Genomic DNA, 17,936 nt, shown 5'->3' with positions numbered 1-17,936 from the left:
TACTGTCCCAGAATAGCCACAGGTTGTTTCTATGCTGTAGCTATAAATAGACAAATCTGCAAGTCCAATCGAATGCAGTCAGCCTGTAAGGTTGTCATAAATTTATTCCTCAAAGTTTCTAACTCCATTTTGGCTGTCCTATTTATTGGATATTGTTTTCCCTTACCGGATTGAAGTCCTGTTTCAGATCTATCAGTGTAGTGTTTGCTTTATGGAAACATTGGCTGTTAATACTAGTGGAAATACAGCATTCAAAATTTCCTTGGAGATTTCTCACTTGCAGCAAGCAGATCTGCACCATCCAAGAAGCTTCTTGTAAGACATGCAACTAAACAGAAATCTCAGAAAACGTTATTTGAGCTTACAATTTTCTTAAGGAATCTTGACCCAAGAGAGGTATAGGGCTTTCTGTCAACTACAAGAATTCATGTATTAAAACTTTGTTCCAAATTTGGCATTCTATTGGTCTCAAAAAACGGCCTTTCTTTCGTTCTCTCCCATGACCTCAAAAACTATCATGGTGAATTTACTAAGAAGTCTCTTGCAACCAATTACCACAGAATAAGTCTATTAAAAAAAAATTTGGTTTAATTTCCCAGCTTCATTAGAACTATGGACCCACTGGCAATGCCTTTAAATTTCAACCCTCAGCCTCCTTGATGCAGTATTACAGTTCTCTAGCAGTAACATTGCTGGGGGGGGAATAAAACCTCCCTCTCGCCCCATTCTGGGATGACAGGCTCTCCAGCCCAGCATGAAAACAAATCAGTTCGAACTCCACATCAAACCAACCTGGCTCCACTCCACACCCAAATCAGTACCAGTCTGACCCAGAGAAGCACTGAACAGTCCGACCCCCAAAAGCTGACCAGTGTGAAAAGACCGACCTCAGCAAGGAGGTAAAATGATGAGTTCTCTTCCCAGATGTGCCAAAACCTAGGAAACAAGACAGAAGCAAAAATAAACAACACCAACAACCCTTGATTCAAAGCCGAGAAGCAACACAGTGCCACAACAAGGATGGATGACAATACTCCAGGAAAAAAAAAAAGACAGAGCGGGGGGAGTAAAGCCCCCCTTTCTCCGCTTAGCAGCGGAAAACAGGTTATTTTCTTTTTTTTTTTTTTCTCTCCTTTCTCTTCTTGCTGCAGTTCAGATGTAGCCAAGACCACGCAGCTGGCATAATCGCTGGTACGAAGTGGGAGGCTGTAGCAAACTCCTCGGTTACAATGAGCTGAGTTTTATACATAATTCCAATTAGCTCAACAGTTGTTACATTCCTCAGCCCATTTACCTTTTACAGTTTACAGATCTCAAAAAACAGTATATTAAGCATCACTGCATTATTCCATTTTCCTAGATCCAAATCAGTTCACATTCCAGCAACCTTTAAATACAACTTCATACAATACCAAGTTCACATCCATCATAGCATTGAGGTGGCTTGTTTTTTTGTTCTTTCTTTTTTTTTTTTTTTGTTTTGCTTTTTTTGTTCGTTTGTTTTTGGTGTGGTTTTTTTTGTTTTCTTTTTTCTTTTTTTTCTTTGTTTTTCTTTTTCTTTTTTTTTGCAAAGCAGAGTTTAACAGTTTAAACTCTTTTCCGATCTCAAAATTACTAGATAACAATATAAGCAATTACTCTAATGAATAAGGATGCATCCTAAGGGGGAGCAAGGTGGAATTTTAGTAGTGGAACCGGTTCCCATTTTGTGATTATCTCCCCAAACAAAATTCTTTTGGTACCAAATATAAATATGCAAATTAAAATACTGAGCTCAGATATGAAAACCAAATACCAAGTTCAAATATGCAGATAGATCAGAGTTACACTTATTCGAGACAATATCTCAATTTTTGCATTGCAACTTTGGGCTGCTTAGTGCTCAGCCAGGCACAGGTACCGCTGCGTCTCCCTGACAAAATAGGTTAGTGTGTGCTGGAGCCTAACCGGCACCTGCCCCCCCACTGCTGCAGCAAGCTGGACTGGGCAAGGCTTTTAATAGTGTCTCATCTGGTGCGCTACAACTGTTATCCCAAAACCAGGATTCTTTACTTAGTGTGCATACAAAAGAGCCAAATCCAGCATATCGAGATGAGACACAGCCTATCACAGAGTTGTGCAAGTCTGGATATTGGAATAAAGCCAGCATTCTAGAAAGAAAACTAACAGCTATTACACATAAAATCTTATCATTATGTTCACGCAGTAAGGAACTGAATTCTCATGATCTTATGTATTATCACAAAACATACATTTTGAGTCAGCGGATTCTCATGATTTAACAGTCTGTGAACTTACTGTACTGTATAACAAAGACTGTAATATTCTTAAACAGATACCTACAAAGAAAACAGGTTAATAAGGAAAGCATCTTACAGACTTCAGCAAGTTTACTGTGACCTCTGTGTTATCAGTTAACTCTCTCTCAGCTTGTTGAAGTTCAAACCGTTCCGCCTGTAAAACTGTCTGAAATGATATAACTATCTCTTGGTGGGATTTATTTTGTCCTGCTCTTCGTGCCTTAGAAACAACATTAATTGCAACAAAGTGTTATACTTCAAGATTCTATTCTCCGGACACTTTTCCCAATCGTTTGATTTATACAGCAGCCACCATTAATTACAATATTTTACAAGATCTTTCTTCCTCCTATTTCCAAGTGCTTTCTTATGTTTTAAAACACCTCCCAATACCAATTTCTTAGGAACACAACTGAAAACAGTCATTTCTGACCCCATCTCATAAGTAAAAACCATGAGAAGAGGCGGGGTGGGGGGAAAGCACAGGGCTGCTTGCAGCGCGAGTGGGAAAAGTGGGGAGAAAGTTTAACGGTGTACTTATACCACAAAGAAACAATTCTAACAACAACCAGTAAAACAATTAACTCACATTCCTGACAAACTGCTTGATTTTCAGAGGGGCAATACACAGAAGCATATAATATGTACTGTAAAACTCGCAAATAACACGTTGATAGTAAACATTAGCATTCTCTACTGCTAATTTCAACACTAGTGCTTCCTTAACTTCTAAGTTTTCAACCTGCTTATTGATAACCTCTTGAAGATGGTCAATAAATTGCATGCAATTCTCATTGGGACCCTGATAGCAGTTATAAAAGATTTGGCTGCTTTGTTGGTTTCAGACATTTCTACTATAGCTTGATATGCAAGATCTGTTGATTGCCTCAGGATTTCAGTAACTAATCGCGCCTGTAATTGTGGTGTGTCAATTAGTGTCTGTTCCAAGAGCTGTGGGATACCTGCCCCTTTCAACGAGTCCCCATCATTCTGTCCTAAATGATCTATAGCTGTTCCATTGCACAGGTCTAATTTTGCATGAGTCTTTCATAGTTTTTATCTGATCTCGGGGCAACATGTACACATACTCTTTTTCCTGTTAACTTTTGAAGAAAATGATGCAAACCCCCATCCTCATCTGAGTCATCAGATAACGCGGACTTGAACGGTGCTGGAGAATCATTAGCAACAGGAGGGTTCGGAACAGTGCACAGTCTCACCAATGCTTTCTAGCATCACAATTATTCGTATAACCTGAGTCCCCAGGCGCACCCCCTTTCCCATCACGATCATCATGACTGCATTGCCGACTGTTGGATTCACTCTCTATTAGCTGATATAATCTGTCACACAGTTCTGTTGTCCAGTTCTTATCCAGTGACTCCTTCTGCTCTCTCGTGGAAGTTGGAGGGTTAAAAGGCGGTAAAGGTAGATACAAATTGATAAAAGGACTGATAGTACACTTGTTTACGACCTTAGCGTTCTCAGCTTTCACAGGTTCTTTGGGCAAGTTGTCTGACTCCTATCCTCTGGACTTGTTGTTCTCACCAGGGTTGGGCAATGGTACAGGAGGCCAGCTTCTCGGCATTTTTCCTCCCCCCGCCCCGGACTACTGAGCTATCCGGGGTGCCGAAAGCACAGCAGGAGATGGAATAGGGAGGGTATCAAAGACACAAACCGGGTAAACTTCACAGCGGCTTTCAGGATTCTTATCAGGCTGCAACGCTGCAAAAATTCCGGCAACAGCAGACTGTTCATCCTTAAGATCTTTTAAGGTAGTGATTATAAGCTTCCATGTAGTTACTAATGATTTAGCTTCTTCATCTCCATTGCTGACTTTATCCCACGATTTCTGCCCTATATCATCCCAAAGTTCAAGTTTTGAGTCACTAATGCTCATAACAGTCTTTTCAGGTTTTAATTGCTTCACTGTAGTAATTATCAGTTTCCAGGTGGTTACAAGGCCGAGAATATCTTTTTCACTGTGACTAATTGCCTTCCACAACACAGTTCCCACTTTTTTCCAAGTCTCTATTTGAAAAACTCCTAACAGGTCAGCAGGAAACCCATTGCCTCTGCACCAAATTAATAGTCTTTTGAGGTTGCTCTCCTCATACTTCACCCCTCTCTTAGAGAGAATATGCGGGAGGAGCCGCAGTATTTATTCTTCTTCTTTAAAAATATTCTGCCCCATCTCCTCTCGCCCCCAGCTACTCACCTCTTTGGGTGTCCATTGCAACAATATCGGATCCTTTATCCCTCCTCTGTCGGTTCTGTAGTGATCAATCAGGAGTTATGCAGCCCGCAGACTGTGTTCCAGTCACGGTCCAGCCGAGCTGTTCCAGCTGGGGCTCGTTTCCCGCAGCAGTCGTCCCCCTTCCATAAATTCTCCTTATGGATCACGTCGAAGTCACCACTTGCGAGGGCGAAAACTCACGGACTCCACACAATTCAATATGAATTCATGCGAAGCCATTTATTACAGAGCCAAGCCTCCTTACATATTGTCGAGGGTTAAGATTGCGGGGTGACAATCAAACCCTGGCAGATGTATTGTTAACCTCCTCTCCCCCCCACTTCCCCCTTTTGCCCCTCCCTCTCCCCCCTTCCCACTCAGGACAGGCGATCGGGAGGGAAAGAAGGACAGAGAGAAGAGAGTTGGAAAAGTTAAAGATGTTTTACTAATGCTACTAATAAGAATAGAGAAAATAATACAAAATATACAAAACCAATCTTGTAAGTCTCAGCAACTGCAGAGCCAGCACCCAAAGTCCTGGATTAGACTCTGCAGCCAACCGGAGCTGGATTCAGTCTCTCACTAGGCCTCAGTTCGCAGGGACGACCAGCAAGGTCCTCTCCTAATGTCAGCCATGAGGAAAAAAAAGGAAAAGGGAAAAAAGGGACGAGATCCTAGTGATCTCCCACTTTTATATTAAGTATTCACGTGAATGGAATGTTATACACCACTGGTCAGTCTCTCGATCACCAGTTTCTCGTTGCCCCTCTCGCGAGATGTCCATCCGTGCTTATCAATAAGTTTGCATCCCATTGCTAGGTTTAACCAAAACATGTGTTGGGTTCTCCAGGAAAATGCAGCTAACATGAAGGCTTTAGCTGACAGGCAAATTCACTAAAAGGGAAACTTGTTTTTAACAAAACCAGGACACATATGCAGTTATTTCTTGATCACGCATCCACGTTCCAAACACGCATTGGCTGATCGGATATTGTCCATGTTCAGGTCTTGTTATTATAGGATTACCTCACTCTCATAACAGGTGTTGTTTTTCAGCCTTCGCGCCAGCCTTGGAGTTACTTTGTCTAGTTCAGAAATAAATCTCTATCTAACAGAAACCCATCCACGCAACAACCTTAAGAAAATCCCTTAAATCTCCCACAAGGCTTTGTTGGGCTCAGTCAGGGTTTCTCGGGGTCTATCAGGCTCTGTCAGGCCATGTCAGGATTTGTAGGGCTCTGTCGGGCTTTGTCGGGCTCCAATGTGTATTATCGAGCTTTTTCAGGGTCCATTGGGTGCTTTTGGGCTCTTTCAAGCTCTGTTGGGCCCTGTCGGGCTCTGTCAGGCCCTGTCGGGATCTGTAAGGCTTTGTCAAGCTTGATCTCAATCTTTGCCTTTGGCCCTCTTGCATAGATGAACAAGGCCAAGGGCAAAGGAAGGGTTAAATCGTTTTGAAATCCTGTATGGGAGACCCTATAGTGTACAGAAGGGAATGTCTGCACAAGAAGGGGATGAAATTATGACTTCTTATATGGTAGTATTGGGTAAACAACTTAACAAAACTGAGAAATGTGTTTGGAACTCAGAGTACAGGTTTGAATGGGCCGGTACATAACATCCAATTGGGCGATTATGTGTATGTGAAGTCTCTTGCAGAAAAGGACTTTGGAATCACAATAGGAAGGTCCATTTTAAGTTATCCTGACATCTTTCACTGCTATCAAGATTAAAGAACAGAACGCCCGGATCCATCATTCTAGAGTGAAGAAAACCTGGAAAACTCCATGCAGGGTAACCCAGGTGCAGCCTGGAAAATTGTATTTCTCACAATCATAGCTTTAGGACACATTTGGCATGAAAAAAATTGGCATGTAAAGCTCACCCAAATGATTTGGAACAATTTGAACCTTTTAGACTGTTGGATATGCACGGTCCTCCCAAGAGGAATGGAATTCCGACTGTTCGGAGTCCCCCATCCAGACTGGAGTAGAAAAGGGGGTGGGGGGGTGTTGGAGCGATAAAGGACTCAGCATTCCGATTCAATGTGAATCACACAAAGCCATTTATTACAGAAACAAGTCTCATTATATACGAAACTATTCTCTAATCATGCGTCCACGCTCCAAGCATGGATTCGCTAAATGAATATCATGGTCAGTCCACACGCTGGAGCCCCACCGATGATAGGTCCGATGACTCACGCCATGCTGAGGCCCTGTTAATGAAGAAACGCCCCTCTTTCTCACAGCAGATTCTGTTCTCAACTTCTCGAAGTGGCCTTGAGATTCCTTTGGGCCTGACTAATTCAACAACATATCTCCATCTAACGAAACCCCTCCACAGGGGGGGAAGTTGGATGCAAACCAGAAGCAAACCTGTCTTTATGGGCAGGACCCAAGTAAAATTATAGGAAGACATTTCAAATTGGTACCTTCGAATCAAACTGAAATCACAATTTATTCTATATGTATGAACTCCATAGATAAAATCACCAGTTGGGACATGTTTCCAAATGGCAGTGAATGTGGTCAGTCACAGGGTGTTGGAATCTTTGATATAACTAAGCTGAAAGAACTGGGGTTTAGTTACAGCATACAAAACATTGAGAACTTTACCTTCCCTTCCAACATAGCAACAAATTGTAATCTAGCTCTTGGGTGGTGGTGGCTTTGCAGGGATAGACGAGCCAGGAAAAGCCTACCTTGTAATTGGCAAGGCCATTGTACAGGGGGATACAGAGCACCTCAAGAAAAGGTGTTTAATCATTCATACCCACCCCCAGGTATTGTTAGGACATTATGGAAAAAACACGTTCAGTGCTGAATAACTCTCTTGTAAAGAGGCCCTCTGGATTTCCTAGTTTTGCTAGATGGTTTATTCCTCAACTAGGAGTTACTGAACTAGAAAAAGCCATAGTAAATATATCAGACACAATCAAGAAAATGGAAAATGCCACTATGGATGCTCTTCAGGGGTTCCAGGAGGAGATATCATCACTAGGCAAGACAGTCCTACAAAATCGCATGGTCCTAGACCTCCTGACTGCAAAAGAAGGAGGAGTTTGTGTGGTGATAAACCAAAGTTGTTGTTCATATATTAATCAGGAGAAACGGGTAGAAACAGATATTCAAAAGATATGGGAACAATCTCAGATCCTCCATGTAGTTACTAGAGACAATACAACATGGGGATTCTCTAATTTATGGGAAGGCCTCACTTCCTGGCTTCCCAACTTAACCTGATTACGATCCTTATTTGTAGCTTTAGTGGGAATATTAGCTTTCGGGATACTGGTCTGTATGATGATGAGGTGTTTCTTGTGGTGTTGCCAGAGTACCGGGAATGCTTACAGCAACTGGAAGAAACATCAATTAAGACAGGAGCTAGAATCTAATAGGTATTTTGTAAAGACATTAGGTAAAGAATCATCACATTAGCAAAAGAATTTACTAACCTCTTAGAAAAGAGGGGATTGATACTGGGAATTAACAAATAATTAACTAACAAGTAACTAACTAACACTTAAAGACACTTAGAGAGCTAACCCTTTAACCTACATCACTATTGCCTAGCCTAGTTTAGCTTTGTGTAACTTATTGTACAAGAAACAGGACTTCACTGAAGCCTTGCAAAGATAATAATCCTTGGGTGCATCCTTGGTGCATCCTTGGGTGAACTAGATTACAGAAACTTGAGCACAGGACAGGAGATATGCCAGTTTTAACCAAGTCAGCAGTCTGAGTCCTAACCAACTCATCGCACTGGACCAAAGGCGACCATGTACAGAGAAAGAGGACCCAGGTTCACGATCACTGCGCAGCTGCAACCAGGAGGAGACAGAGGTGAAGACTATGGAAATGGTCTTCCGGAACGCATTGTAATAAGAACCGCCTTCTTGGGGACAGGTTATGAATATGTATAGGCATTCCTAAAACTTTCATGAATATGTAACACTTCACTGCATTTAACCAAGCTCACAGCTACTGTAATTTTACACATGCATTAGGTGAAATGATTCCCCGTGTGTCCGATGTCATAAATAAATAGGAAAAATGCATACCTTCCTTAAAACCTCAAGGGTTCTAAGGTCATTTCTATTCCTCAACAGAGTTTGAGAAAGCCTAACAGAGCCCAACAAAGCCTGAATAAGGGCAAGAAAGCCCGACAAAGCCTGACAAAGCCTGCCAGGGACTGACAGAGCCCACAAGAACCTGACAAAGCCCGACAAAACCCGACAGAGACTGCCAGGAACTAACAGAGCCTGACACAGCTCAACAGGGTTCAACAAATCCTGACAGCACCTGATAGTGAATGATAGAGCCCGGCACAACCTGACAGAGGCTGACAGAGTGCGACAGAGACTAAAAGAGCTCAACAAAGCATTACAGAGCCTGACAGGGCCTGACAGAGTTTGAAAGAGCCAAACAGAAACTGACACGAATTGACAGAGCCCAACTAAACCTGACAGTGCCTGACAAAGCTCTAAAGACCCAACAGAGCCACGTAAAGCATGACTGTGGCAGAATGCAAACCCCCCTCTCTCCCCCCTCCTCCTTCAGTATGGAGGGAGTAGGCACATCTCCCTCTCTCTGTTACTTGAGACTAATAGCTTCTTTTGTTTGGCCCAGAGCACCCTGGCCAGGGTCATTAGGAGAAGGGATTGCCAAGGCACCAGTGAGCCGCTGGGCGCCTGTGACCAGTGTGGGGGATGTTTGGAGGCTTGAGGGGCACCCCACACATGGTGTGGGGGTGCAGAGAAGTTTCTAGAATGCCTACAGTCAGGTCTGATCAGCCAGTATAAAAACGGGACTCTCTCGTCGAGACTGAGCCCATTGTCGCCGGTCTCTCGGAGCACGAGTTGAAGATGCTGCCGCCGAGACCCCCCGTCCCCGGGATGGAGACTCTGCTTGCCTTGCCGCCACGTGTGTGAGTAAAACCCCTCGCAGGATTGCGAGTATATTTATCCTTTCCGTGCACATATGCACGTATAAAATTATTTCCTCGCACAATTGCGAGTGTATTATAAATTTATCCTCGCACAATCGCGAGTGTATTTTCCTCCCGTGCTTCTACATAAGCACATGTAGTATTCCGTGCACATTCTCATGTGTAAGTAAATTAACCCTCGCAGAATTGCGAGTGTATTATAAATTTACCCTTGCGGAATCGCGAGCGTATGCTTTACCTGTAAGAATAATCCCGCACCGTATTCAGGCAAGTGTGTACTCCTCTGGGACTCGGGGGTGGTTCCGGCATTGTTTTAGGTGAAGCCACGTGCATGCACTCTGTGAACCGCCTGTTGTACTAGTTGCTGCCCCTTAATAATTTTCCTCAACTGATACCCGAACCTGTATTTAAGTCACTTTTGGAGTGCTAAAACCCTGTTTCTCACTGGTTTAATAAAAGTTGTTTTGGACCCTGTTGTCCCTTAAATTAGCCTCGGGGTGCCTCCGTGACAATGACAAAGCCCGAAAGAGCATGTCAGAGCACGACAGGGCCTAACAGAGCCTACCAGAAACTGAGAGAGCCTGCCAGTGCATTACAGAGCTGATCAGAGCCTGGCAGATTTCGACTAAGCTTGACAGAGCCCAATGGAACCTGAGAAAGCCTGACGGATCCCAACACAGTCTCATAGGGCCTGACAAACCTGACAGAGCCTAACAGTGCCTGACTGTGCCTGACAGAATTCGATGGGGTCTGGCACATCCTGACAGCACCTGACAGCAAACTACGAATTCCATCAGGGCTTGACAAGGCCGACAAAGCGCGACAGAGTCTGAAGGAGCTCAACAAAGCATTACAGAGTACGACAGAGCCTGACACACCTTGACAGAGCCTTAAAGATCCCAACAGAACCTGACAGAGCCCGGCAGAGCCAAAAAGAGCTTGAAGAAGCCCAAAAGCACACAGTGGAGCCTGACAGAGCTCAGCAATACCCAACAGTGCCCAGCAAAACCCGACAGAGCCCTACAACTCCTGACATGGCCTGACAGAGCATGATAGACCTTGAGAAAGACTAACAGAGCCCGACAAAACCTGAATAAGGGCAATAAAGGTTGAAAAAGCCTGACAGAGCCTGCCAGGGATCAAAAAAACCTGACAAAGCCAGAGAGAACCCGACAGAGTCGGACAAGGCCTGACACAGCATGACAGGGCTTTACAAAACCTGAAAAAGCCTGGTAGGGCAAAAAGAGCACAAAAAAGCTTGCCTGACAGAGCCTGACAGAGCTTGAGAGAGACCGAGAGATCTCGACAAAGCCACACAGAGACTGACAGGTCCTGAAAGAGCCTGACAAAAGCTGACATGGATGGACAGAGTCCTGCAGAGCCAGACAGAGCGTGACAAAGCCTAACAGAGCTCAACAAAACTTAACAGAGCTTGTCAGGGCCTGACAGAGCATGACAGGGACTGCCGGAGTTCAAAACAGCTCAAAAGGGTTCGACAAATTCTGACAGTGCCTGATAGTGAACAATAGAGCCCAGCAAGACCTGACAGAGCCTGACAAAGCTTGAAAGAGCACAACAGTGCCCAATAGAGCCTGAAAGATCTTGACAGTACCCAACAGAGCCGGACAAAACCTGACAGAGTCCTACAAATCCTGACAAGGCCTGACAGAGCCTAATAGACCCCGACAAAGCTTGACAGAGCCTGACAGAGACTGTCAGAGCCTGAAAGGGATTGGAAGAGCCCGAGAAAGCTTGACAGAACTTGACAGAGCCTGAGAAGGACTGACAGAGCATAGCAGGGCTGGAACACAAAAGGTTCCACTTAAATTTGAGAAGAAACTTCTTCTCAGTGAGGGTGACAGAACACTGGAACAGGCTGCCCAAGGAGGTTGTGAAGTCTCCTACTCTGGAGGCATTCAAGACCTGCCTGGACGCCTTCCTGTGTAACCTCATCTAGGTGTTCCTGCTCCGGCAAGTGGATTGGACTAGATGATCTTTTGAGGTCCCATCCAATCCCTAACATTCTGTGATTCTGTGATCCCTGTCTGGGAGCCTGACAAAACCTGACAGGGATTGACAGAGCCCTGCAGAGCCAGACAGAGCCTCACAAAACCCAACAGAGCCTGACAGATCGTGACAGAGACAGACAGAGTCCGAAAGGGGCTTACAAAGGCACACAGGTCCTGACAGAAGCCGTCAAAGCCCGACAGAAACTGACAAAGCCCGACAGGGATCCAAAAAGCCCAACACTGCCCAACAACTCTTGACAGGGCCTGACAGAGCCCAACAAAACCTGACAGAGTGTGAGTAGGCCCTGAAGAGTCAGACAGAAGCTGACTAAGCCCGGCAGAGCCGATCACAGCCCAAAAATTCCCTAGAAAACCTGACATAGATAGACAGAGCCTGTAACAGCCTAAAAGACCTGGACAGAGGTTGACAAGGTCCCACAAAGCCTGACAGGGCATGACACACATTAACAGTGCCCTAAATGCCCTACAAAGCTTGAGAAAGCCCAGCAGATCCTGACAGCTTCTGACAGAGTCTGACAAGGACTGACAGATCCTGACAGAACCCGAGAGAGTTTGCCAGAGACTGCCAGAGCCTGTAAGAACCTGATAGAGCTCGACTAAACCCGACAGAGCCCAACAGAACTCGACAAAGCTAGACAAGGCCCACCAGGGTGTGACACAGCATGACAGGGTCTGAAAGAGCCTACCAGAAACTGAGAGAGCCTGCCAGGGCACGACAGAGCCTGACAGAGCCTGAAAGATATCGACAAATCTTGACAGAGCCAAAAAGAACCTGACACAATCTGAGAAAGTATGATAGAGCCTGACACAGTCTCAAAACAGCCCAACAAAGCCCAACAGAGACCAAGAAGGTCTGATAGAGCCCAACAGAATGTGATAGGGCCCGACTAATCCAGACAGCACCTGACAGTGAACTATTGAGTCCAGCAAAGCCTGAAAGAGGCCAAAAAAGCACGACAAATCCCCACAGCTCCTTACAGTACACTACAGAGTTCAGTAGGGCCTGACAGAGGCTGAAAAAGCGCAACAGAGCCTGAAAGAGCTCAACAAAGCTTGACAGAGCACAACAGGGCTTGACACAGCTTGAGAGAGCCTTACAGATCCTGACAGAAGCTGACAGAGCCTGACAGATACTGACAGAACTCGACAGAGCCCGCCAGGGACTGACAGAGCCCACGAGAGCTTGAGAGAGCCTGAAAAAACCCAACAGAGCTTGACAAAACCCGACAAAGCACAACAGAGCTCGACAAAGCTTGACAGAGCCCACCACCACCTGACAGAGCATGAACAGGCCTGCCAGAGCCCAACACAACTGAAGAGGGTTCAACAAATTCTGACAGCACCTGATAGCGAATGATAGAGCCTGGCAGGACCTGACAGAGACTGAAAATTGTCAGGTGCCAGACAAGGCCTGACAGAGCATGACAGGGCATTACAGTGCCTGAAAAGGCCTAGTAGGGCAGAAAGAGCCCAAAGGAACTTGGCAGAGCCTGATAAAGCATGACACAGATTGACAGTGCCCTATATACCCCAAAAAAGTGAGGGAGGTGGGGTGAAGAAGCATAAGAGATGACTCCCGAATGGACACTGTCAAGATCTTCCCACCAGAGGATCCTGAACCACGACGGAGGACTGTCAGGACTCTACGGGCCTGGAGATCAGAGTGACGCCTCTGAAGATCGACTGGTGGTAAATGCAACCTTACTTCTCATCTTTCCTTTTACTGTTCCCCGTTTCTTTTCCCTTCTCTTTTTCTTACTCTCTCTTTCTATCGCGTGCTGCTTTACGGGCAAATTAATAAAGTAACCATAACCCCTCGGCCTTTTGGTTGCCTTAATTTTGAGCTCTGAGATCAAGGTAAATTGGCGACGAGGATGGGATTCTGGGAAAACAGAGGGGTGTAGGTAGTGTATGGTCTGCACCAGGGGAAGGATGTTTCGTCTCAGCTGCACCTAGCCTTACACTGATTTATCAGTGATAAGTGCCTAGAACGCAAGGGAGGCGATTCAGATTTCCCACACACCATACACGCCTTGGTGTAAAGCACCCCAAACTCATGTTGAGGGTTCTGTTTCCCAGAATCTAACACAAAAGATCTCAAAGTGCAAAAAGGGGTGTTGTTCTCATGATAATGAGTATCGTCTGCTAGGGAGAGTGAAGGGGCAATCTTGTGTGTTTGTGTAGCTAAGTTTGATCCTCACATAGCAGATTTCTAGACCTCTTAAACCACTCAGGAAAGAGAAGGGTGACGCAGTTGTTGCTGTGGTTTTCATAACTAAGTTGTGCCTTCCTAGAGTGTGTACTGCCCCTTCGTAGTAAGAATGACCGGAAAAGCTGACAATCAGGATTTTCGGTTAGGGAAAGATCAGGACTCATTCTACATGCTTTTAGCAAAGTGTGGAGCCTGACCCTCTGTACCCGGAGAAGACTGAGTTCATGATAATTGGGCTAATTTACAGAGTGTAGTGGACCGAGTGATTTCTTTGCAGACTAATTCTAAGTTTGGATCAAATAGAGATAAGACTGTAGTCTGCACTGTTCTAGGAGCCAGCCTAGTAGCGGCAATTGAAGATCGCTTCATGCGGCGGAGTAATGAAAGTAAAATAATAGAATCCCTTGAAAATCTGGTGCAGGTCCTGCAAAAAACAACCTCCAATTTAGAACAACAATTAGAAAACTGCTTTCAACAATTAGAAAAGGAGAGGGAAGAAAACTGCTCATTGAAAGCTACTCTAAAGGAAAACATGGGGGTGCTGAGGGAGAGGGAGTTAGAGGAGAAAAATATCCCACACATAAATCAAATCTACCCTCGGAAAGAATTGGAGGACATGGGAAAATGTTATGACGAATTCCCACACGTGAAACCCTTAGTTAAAACAGAATACTTTTATGCAAAGGAGGAGGATACTGACCCTCACATTACAACTAAGCAAACACCTTACACTGCCACGGAGCTGGCCAAACTTAAAAAAGAGTACGGTCGCCTCCCTAAAGAATCTGAAACTGAATATGTGTGGCGTGTATCCCTAACTGGGGGAGACCAAATTCAGTTAAGTGAACAAGAGGCAAATGGATACTGGGGGCATGGAGTCTTCTTAACAACTGGTGACAGACGTGCCCCACGGTCTCTAACCCAGCGAGCTGCTTACTGGGTTGGAGGGCTAAACCCCTTAGATAGGGGAGAGCCCTTAGCAATTACTGGCACACCTGATCAATTGTTAGAAAGTGTACACAAAGCAGTATGCTTGCAAATGATGCATGAAAGGAAATTAATTCCTGAATGTGAATCTCCAGTGATGTTGTCAGTAAATCCAGTCATGATGACTCCCTTAATAAGGGGACTTCCAGAGTCACTAAAATCTACTGGAATTAACATTCAAAGGACAATCACACTAATGAGCCCAATAGAAAGATTGGAAAATATGGCTAGGAGCCAGGGTAACAGAAGTGGGAGCCAGAGGGAAGGAACTAATACTAGCATGGATGCCTCTTTCACCCCTCCCCTGACTTCCCGCAATAACAAATACTCAAAAGGTGTGGGCGTGGGGGGAAGTAGCACAAGAATTGATAGATTACAATAAGAAATATGACCCAGTAAAAATCCTAGAAGAGAGGTCGAGAGGAATCCATAATATTGAAATCAAAAAGCTGCGCCTCTCTGCCAACACTGCTGCTGTTACCGGTATCCCAAAAAAAGAACATCCATGCATTAAAACAGGCAAAGGGAGAACAGTCTAAGTCCCAACAACAATGGTGGGTTTTGGGAACTAAAAAGGGAGTTCCCAGAGACATAATGGAAGGTTTACCCCTTGATAAACTTAGTAAACTAGTATCAAGGTGGCGAAATCCAAAAGAGCCTTCACAGAATGTAAAAGAAATCCTACCTGTTATACCTTCAGCTCCCTCCCCCGTCAAGGATGAAAGTCTCTCCCAGAAACAGGAAAACTAGAACCTCCATTCCTTACTAGTGGGTGGGGGAATGGGGGATGGATTTATATCCAACAGCTCATGCGTACCAAAGGGGGCCCTAAGCATGAACCTGTAACTTTTTTCATTGACACCTGTGCACAAATTTCTGCTCTAAGTGATGTAGATGCTGACAGGTGTGGAGTTTTTCCCTCGAAGTGACGTTTTTGTGTCCTTAATGCTTTAGGGTCAACAGAAGTTATGAAAGTTGCTTGGGTAAAATTCTTGTTGCCAGGAAATGAGAGCACAGTCACTATTAAAATGGTGACATTCCTAACAGTTTTCTAGGTATGGATACCCTCAAAGGTAGACAGTGGGAAGATTCAGAAGGATTATTGTGGACTTTTGGATTGTCACATCTAAGGCTACTGCAAGTCGCACCGGCACTCCCATGTAGTCATGTTACAAATGTAAAACAATACCCGTTGCCCCTTGGTGCCAAAGAAGGCATCAAACCGGTTATACAAGAAATGTGAGAACAAGGAGTAATAATTAACACACACTCTCCTTTTAACTCTCCAGTGCGGCCAGTTAGAAAGCCCAATGGGATGTGGCAACTTACAATAGATTTTCGGCAGCTAAATGCCAACACTGATCCTCTAACCACCGCAATCCCCAATCTGGCTGAGCTAATAACCATGATACAAGAAAAGGCTCATCCAATCATGGCAACAACAGATGTTAAGGACATGTTTTTTATGATACCATTGCAGCCAGAAGACAAGAGATCGTTTTGCTTTCACCTGGGAAAGACAAGAATACCCTTTCACCTGACTTCCCCAGCGGTATAAACATTCTCCCACACTAGCTCATCACGCTTTACCCCAAGAGCTAGAAAAAATACCCAAACCCGAAGGCATAGCTGTTTATCAGTACATTGATGATATTCTTGTGGGTGGAAATGAAATAACAGAAGTAGGGGCAACCCAACAGGATATAATTACACATTTAGAAAATCTGGGTTTGCAAATTCCACAAGAAGTAAAATTCCTGGGAATCTGGTGGAAGGGAGGGATGACCTGCATCCTACCAGACACTCTTGCTTCCTTAGTTCAGATTAAAATGCCTGAATCAAAAAAGGATTTGCAGTATGTTTTAGGGTTGTTAGTTTTTTGGAGGAAACACATCCCAGACTTTTCTATCATTGCTAGACCTCTTTACGATCTGTTAAGAAAAGGGGTAAAACGGGAATGGACAGCTTCTCAGGAAGAAGCTATGAGATTACTGATTTTTGAAGCAACAGCTCACCAAGCCCTTGGTCCTATTCACCGTACAGACCCTTTTCAGGTGGAATGGGGGTTTGCTTTATCAGGCTTGTCAGTTCACATATGGAAGAGAGGCCCTGAGGGTCCAACCCGACCTGTGGGATTTTTCTCCTGGGGTTTTAGGGATGACGAAAAGAGATACACTGCTCGGGAGAAAGGTTTGTTTATTGTTAGTCTGGCTCTAGTAGAAGTAGAGGAGATTGCACGACAGCAGCCAATCATATTAAGAGGCCCATTTAAAGTCATAAAAACAGTCACTTCTGGGACCCTTCCTCCTGATGGGGTAGCCCAAAAGGCCTCAGTACGAAAGCGGTATGCTCAGATTGAACATTATTGTAACATTTTCTCAGTATCTGAAGGAGCTTTAAAAAATCTAACTATACAAGAAATGGAGAGCTTGGACGATGACCAAGATAAACCTGCCTCAGTGATTCAAGTCGCACCTCCCTTTTCGCATGATCGATCAGCTAGTGCTTGGTTTACTGACACTTCTGCTAAAAGAGAGGGAAAAGTGTGGAAATACAGGGTAGTCATGCTCCATACCTCTTCCGAAGAACAGATTATAACAGAGGGAGATGGTAGTGCACAAGTAGGTGAATTAATTGCAGTATGGAGTGTTTTCCAAGATGAAGCACAAACTGCTACCCCTGTACACATTTATACTGACTCTTATGCTGTGTTTAAGGGCTGTACCGAGTGGCTTCATTCCGGGAACAGAATGGATGGGAAGTTAATAGGATTCCACTGTGGTAAAAAGACAAGTGGCAAGAAATTTTAAGTATTGCTAGGAAAGGAAACTTTTCTATGGGCTGGGTGGCTTCTCTTCAAGTAGATGGGGAATCCGTAGGAGAATGGAATAACTGAGCTGTTGAATTAGCAAGACTGGCCCCTGTACAAAAGGATCAAATTTCAGAAGATTGGGAACACTTGTTAGAATGGTTACATGTAAAGCGCAAACACATCGGAGCTAAAGACTTGTATCGTGAAGCTCTGGCCCGAGGCTGGCCTGTCACCAGAGAAATGTGTAAAACCTGCATATCAGCTTGCAAACAATGTCGGAGACAGCTAGAAAGGCACCCTTTAGAAGATAACCCTCTGCATTTAAGGGAAGGTAAAGGTTTGTGGGACGCCTGGCAGGTGGATTGCATTACCTCCCTCAAGAAATCAGGGGGCAGGCACTTCGTACTAGTGG

General features: G+C 44.6%; 1 protein-coding gene and 1 pseudogene across 1 annotated transcript; both read left to right on the top strand.

The window, feature by feature from the left end:
• The first annotated feature begins 7,038 nt into the window (after positions 1-7,038).
• Positions 7,039-7,973, top strand: LOC139826306 (syncytin-2-like; annotated as a pseudogene).
• Positions 7,974-14,257: 6,284 nt separating this feature from the next.
• On the top strand, positions 14,258-17,522 carry LOC136114538 (uncharacterized). Its single transcript, XM_071801581.1, has 3 exons — positions 14,258-14,979; positions 15,041-15,107; positions 17,430-17,522. Exons 1-3 carry the CDS (start codon positions 14,258-14,260, stop codon positions 17,520-17,522), a joined length of 882 nt encoding a protein of 293 aa, XP_071657682.1.
• The last annotated feature ends 414 nt before the right edge of the window (positions 17,523-17,936 follow it).

Source organism: Patagioenas fasciata, chromosome W (genome assembly GCF_037038585.1).
Source record: "Patagioenas fasciata isolate bPatFas1 chromosome W, bPatFas1.hap1, whole genome shotgun sequence".
NCBI lineage: Eukaryota > Metazoa > Chordata > Aves > Columbiformes > Columbidae > Patagioenas > Patagioenas fasciata.
The sequence above is the reverse complement of the archived record's forward strand: the minus strand, read 5'-3'. Positions and strand labels throughout refer to the sequence as shown.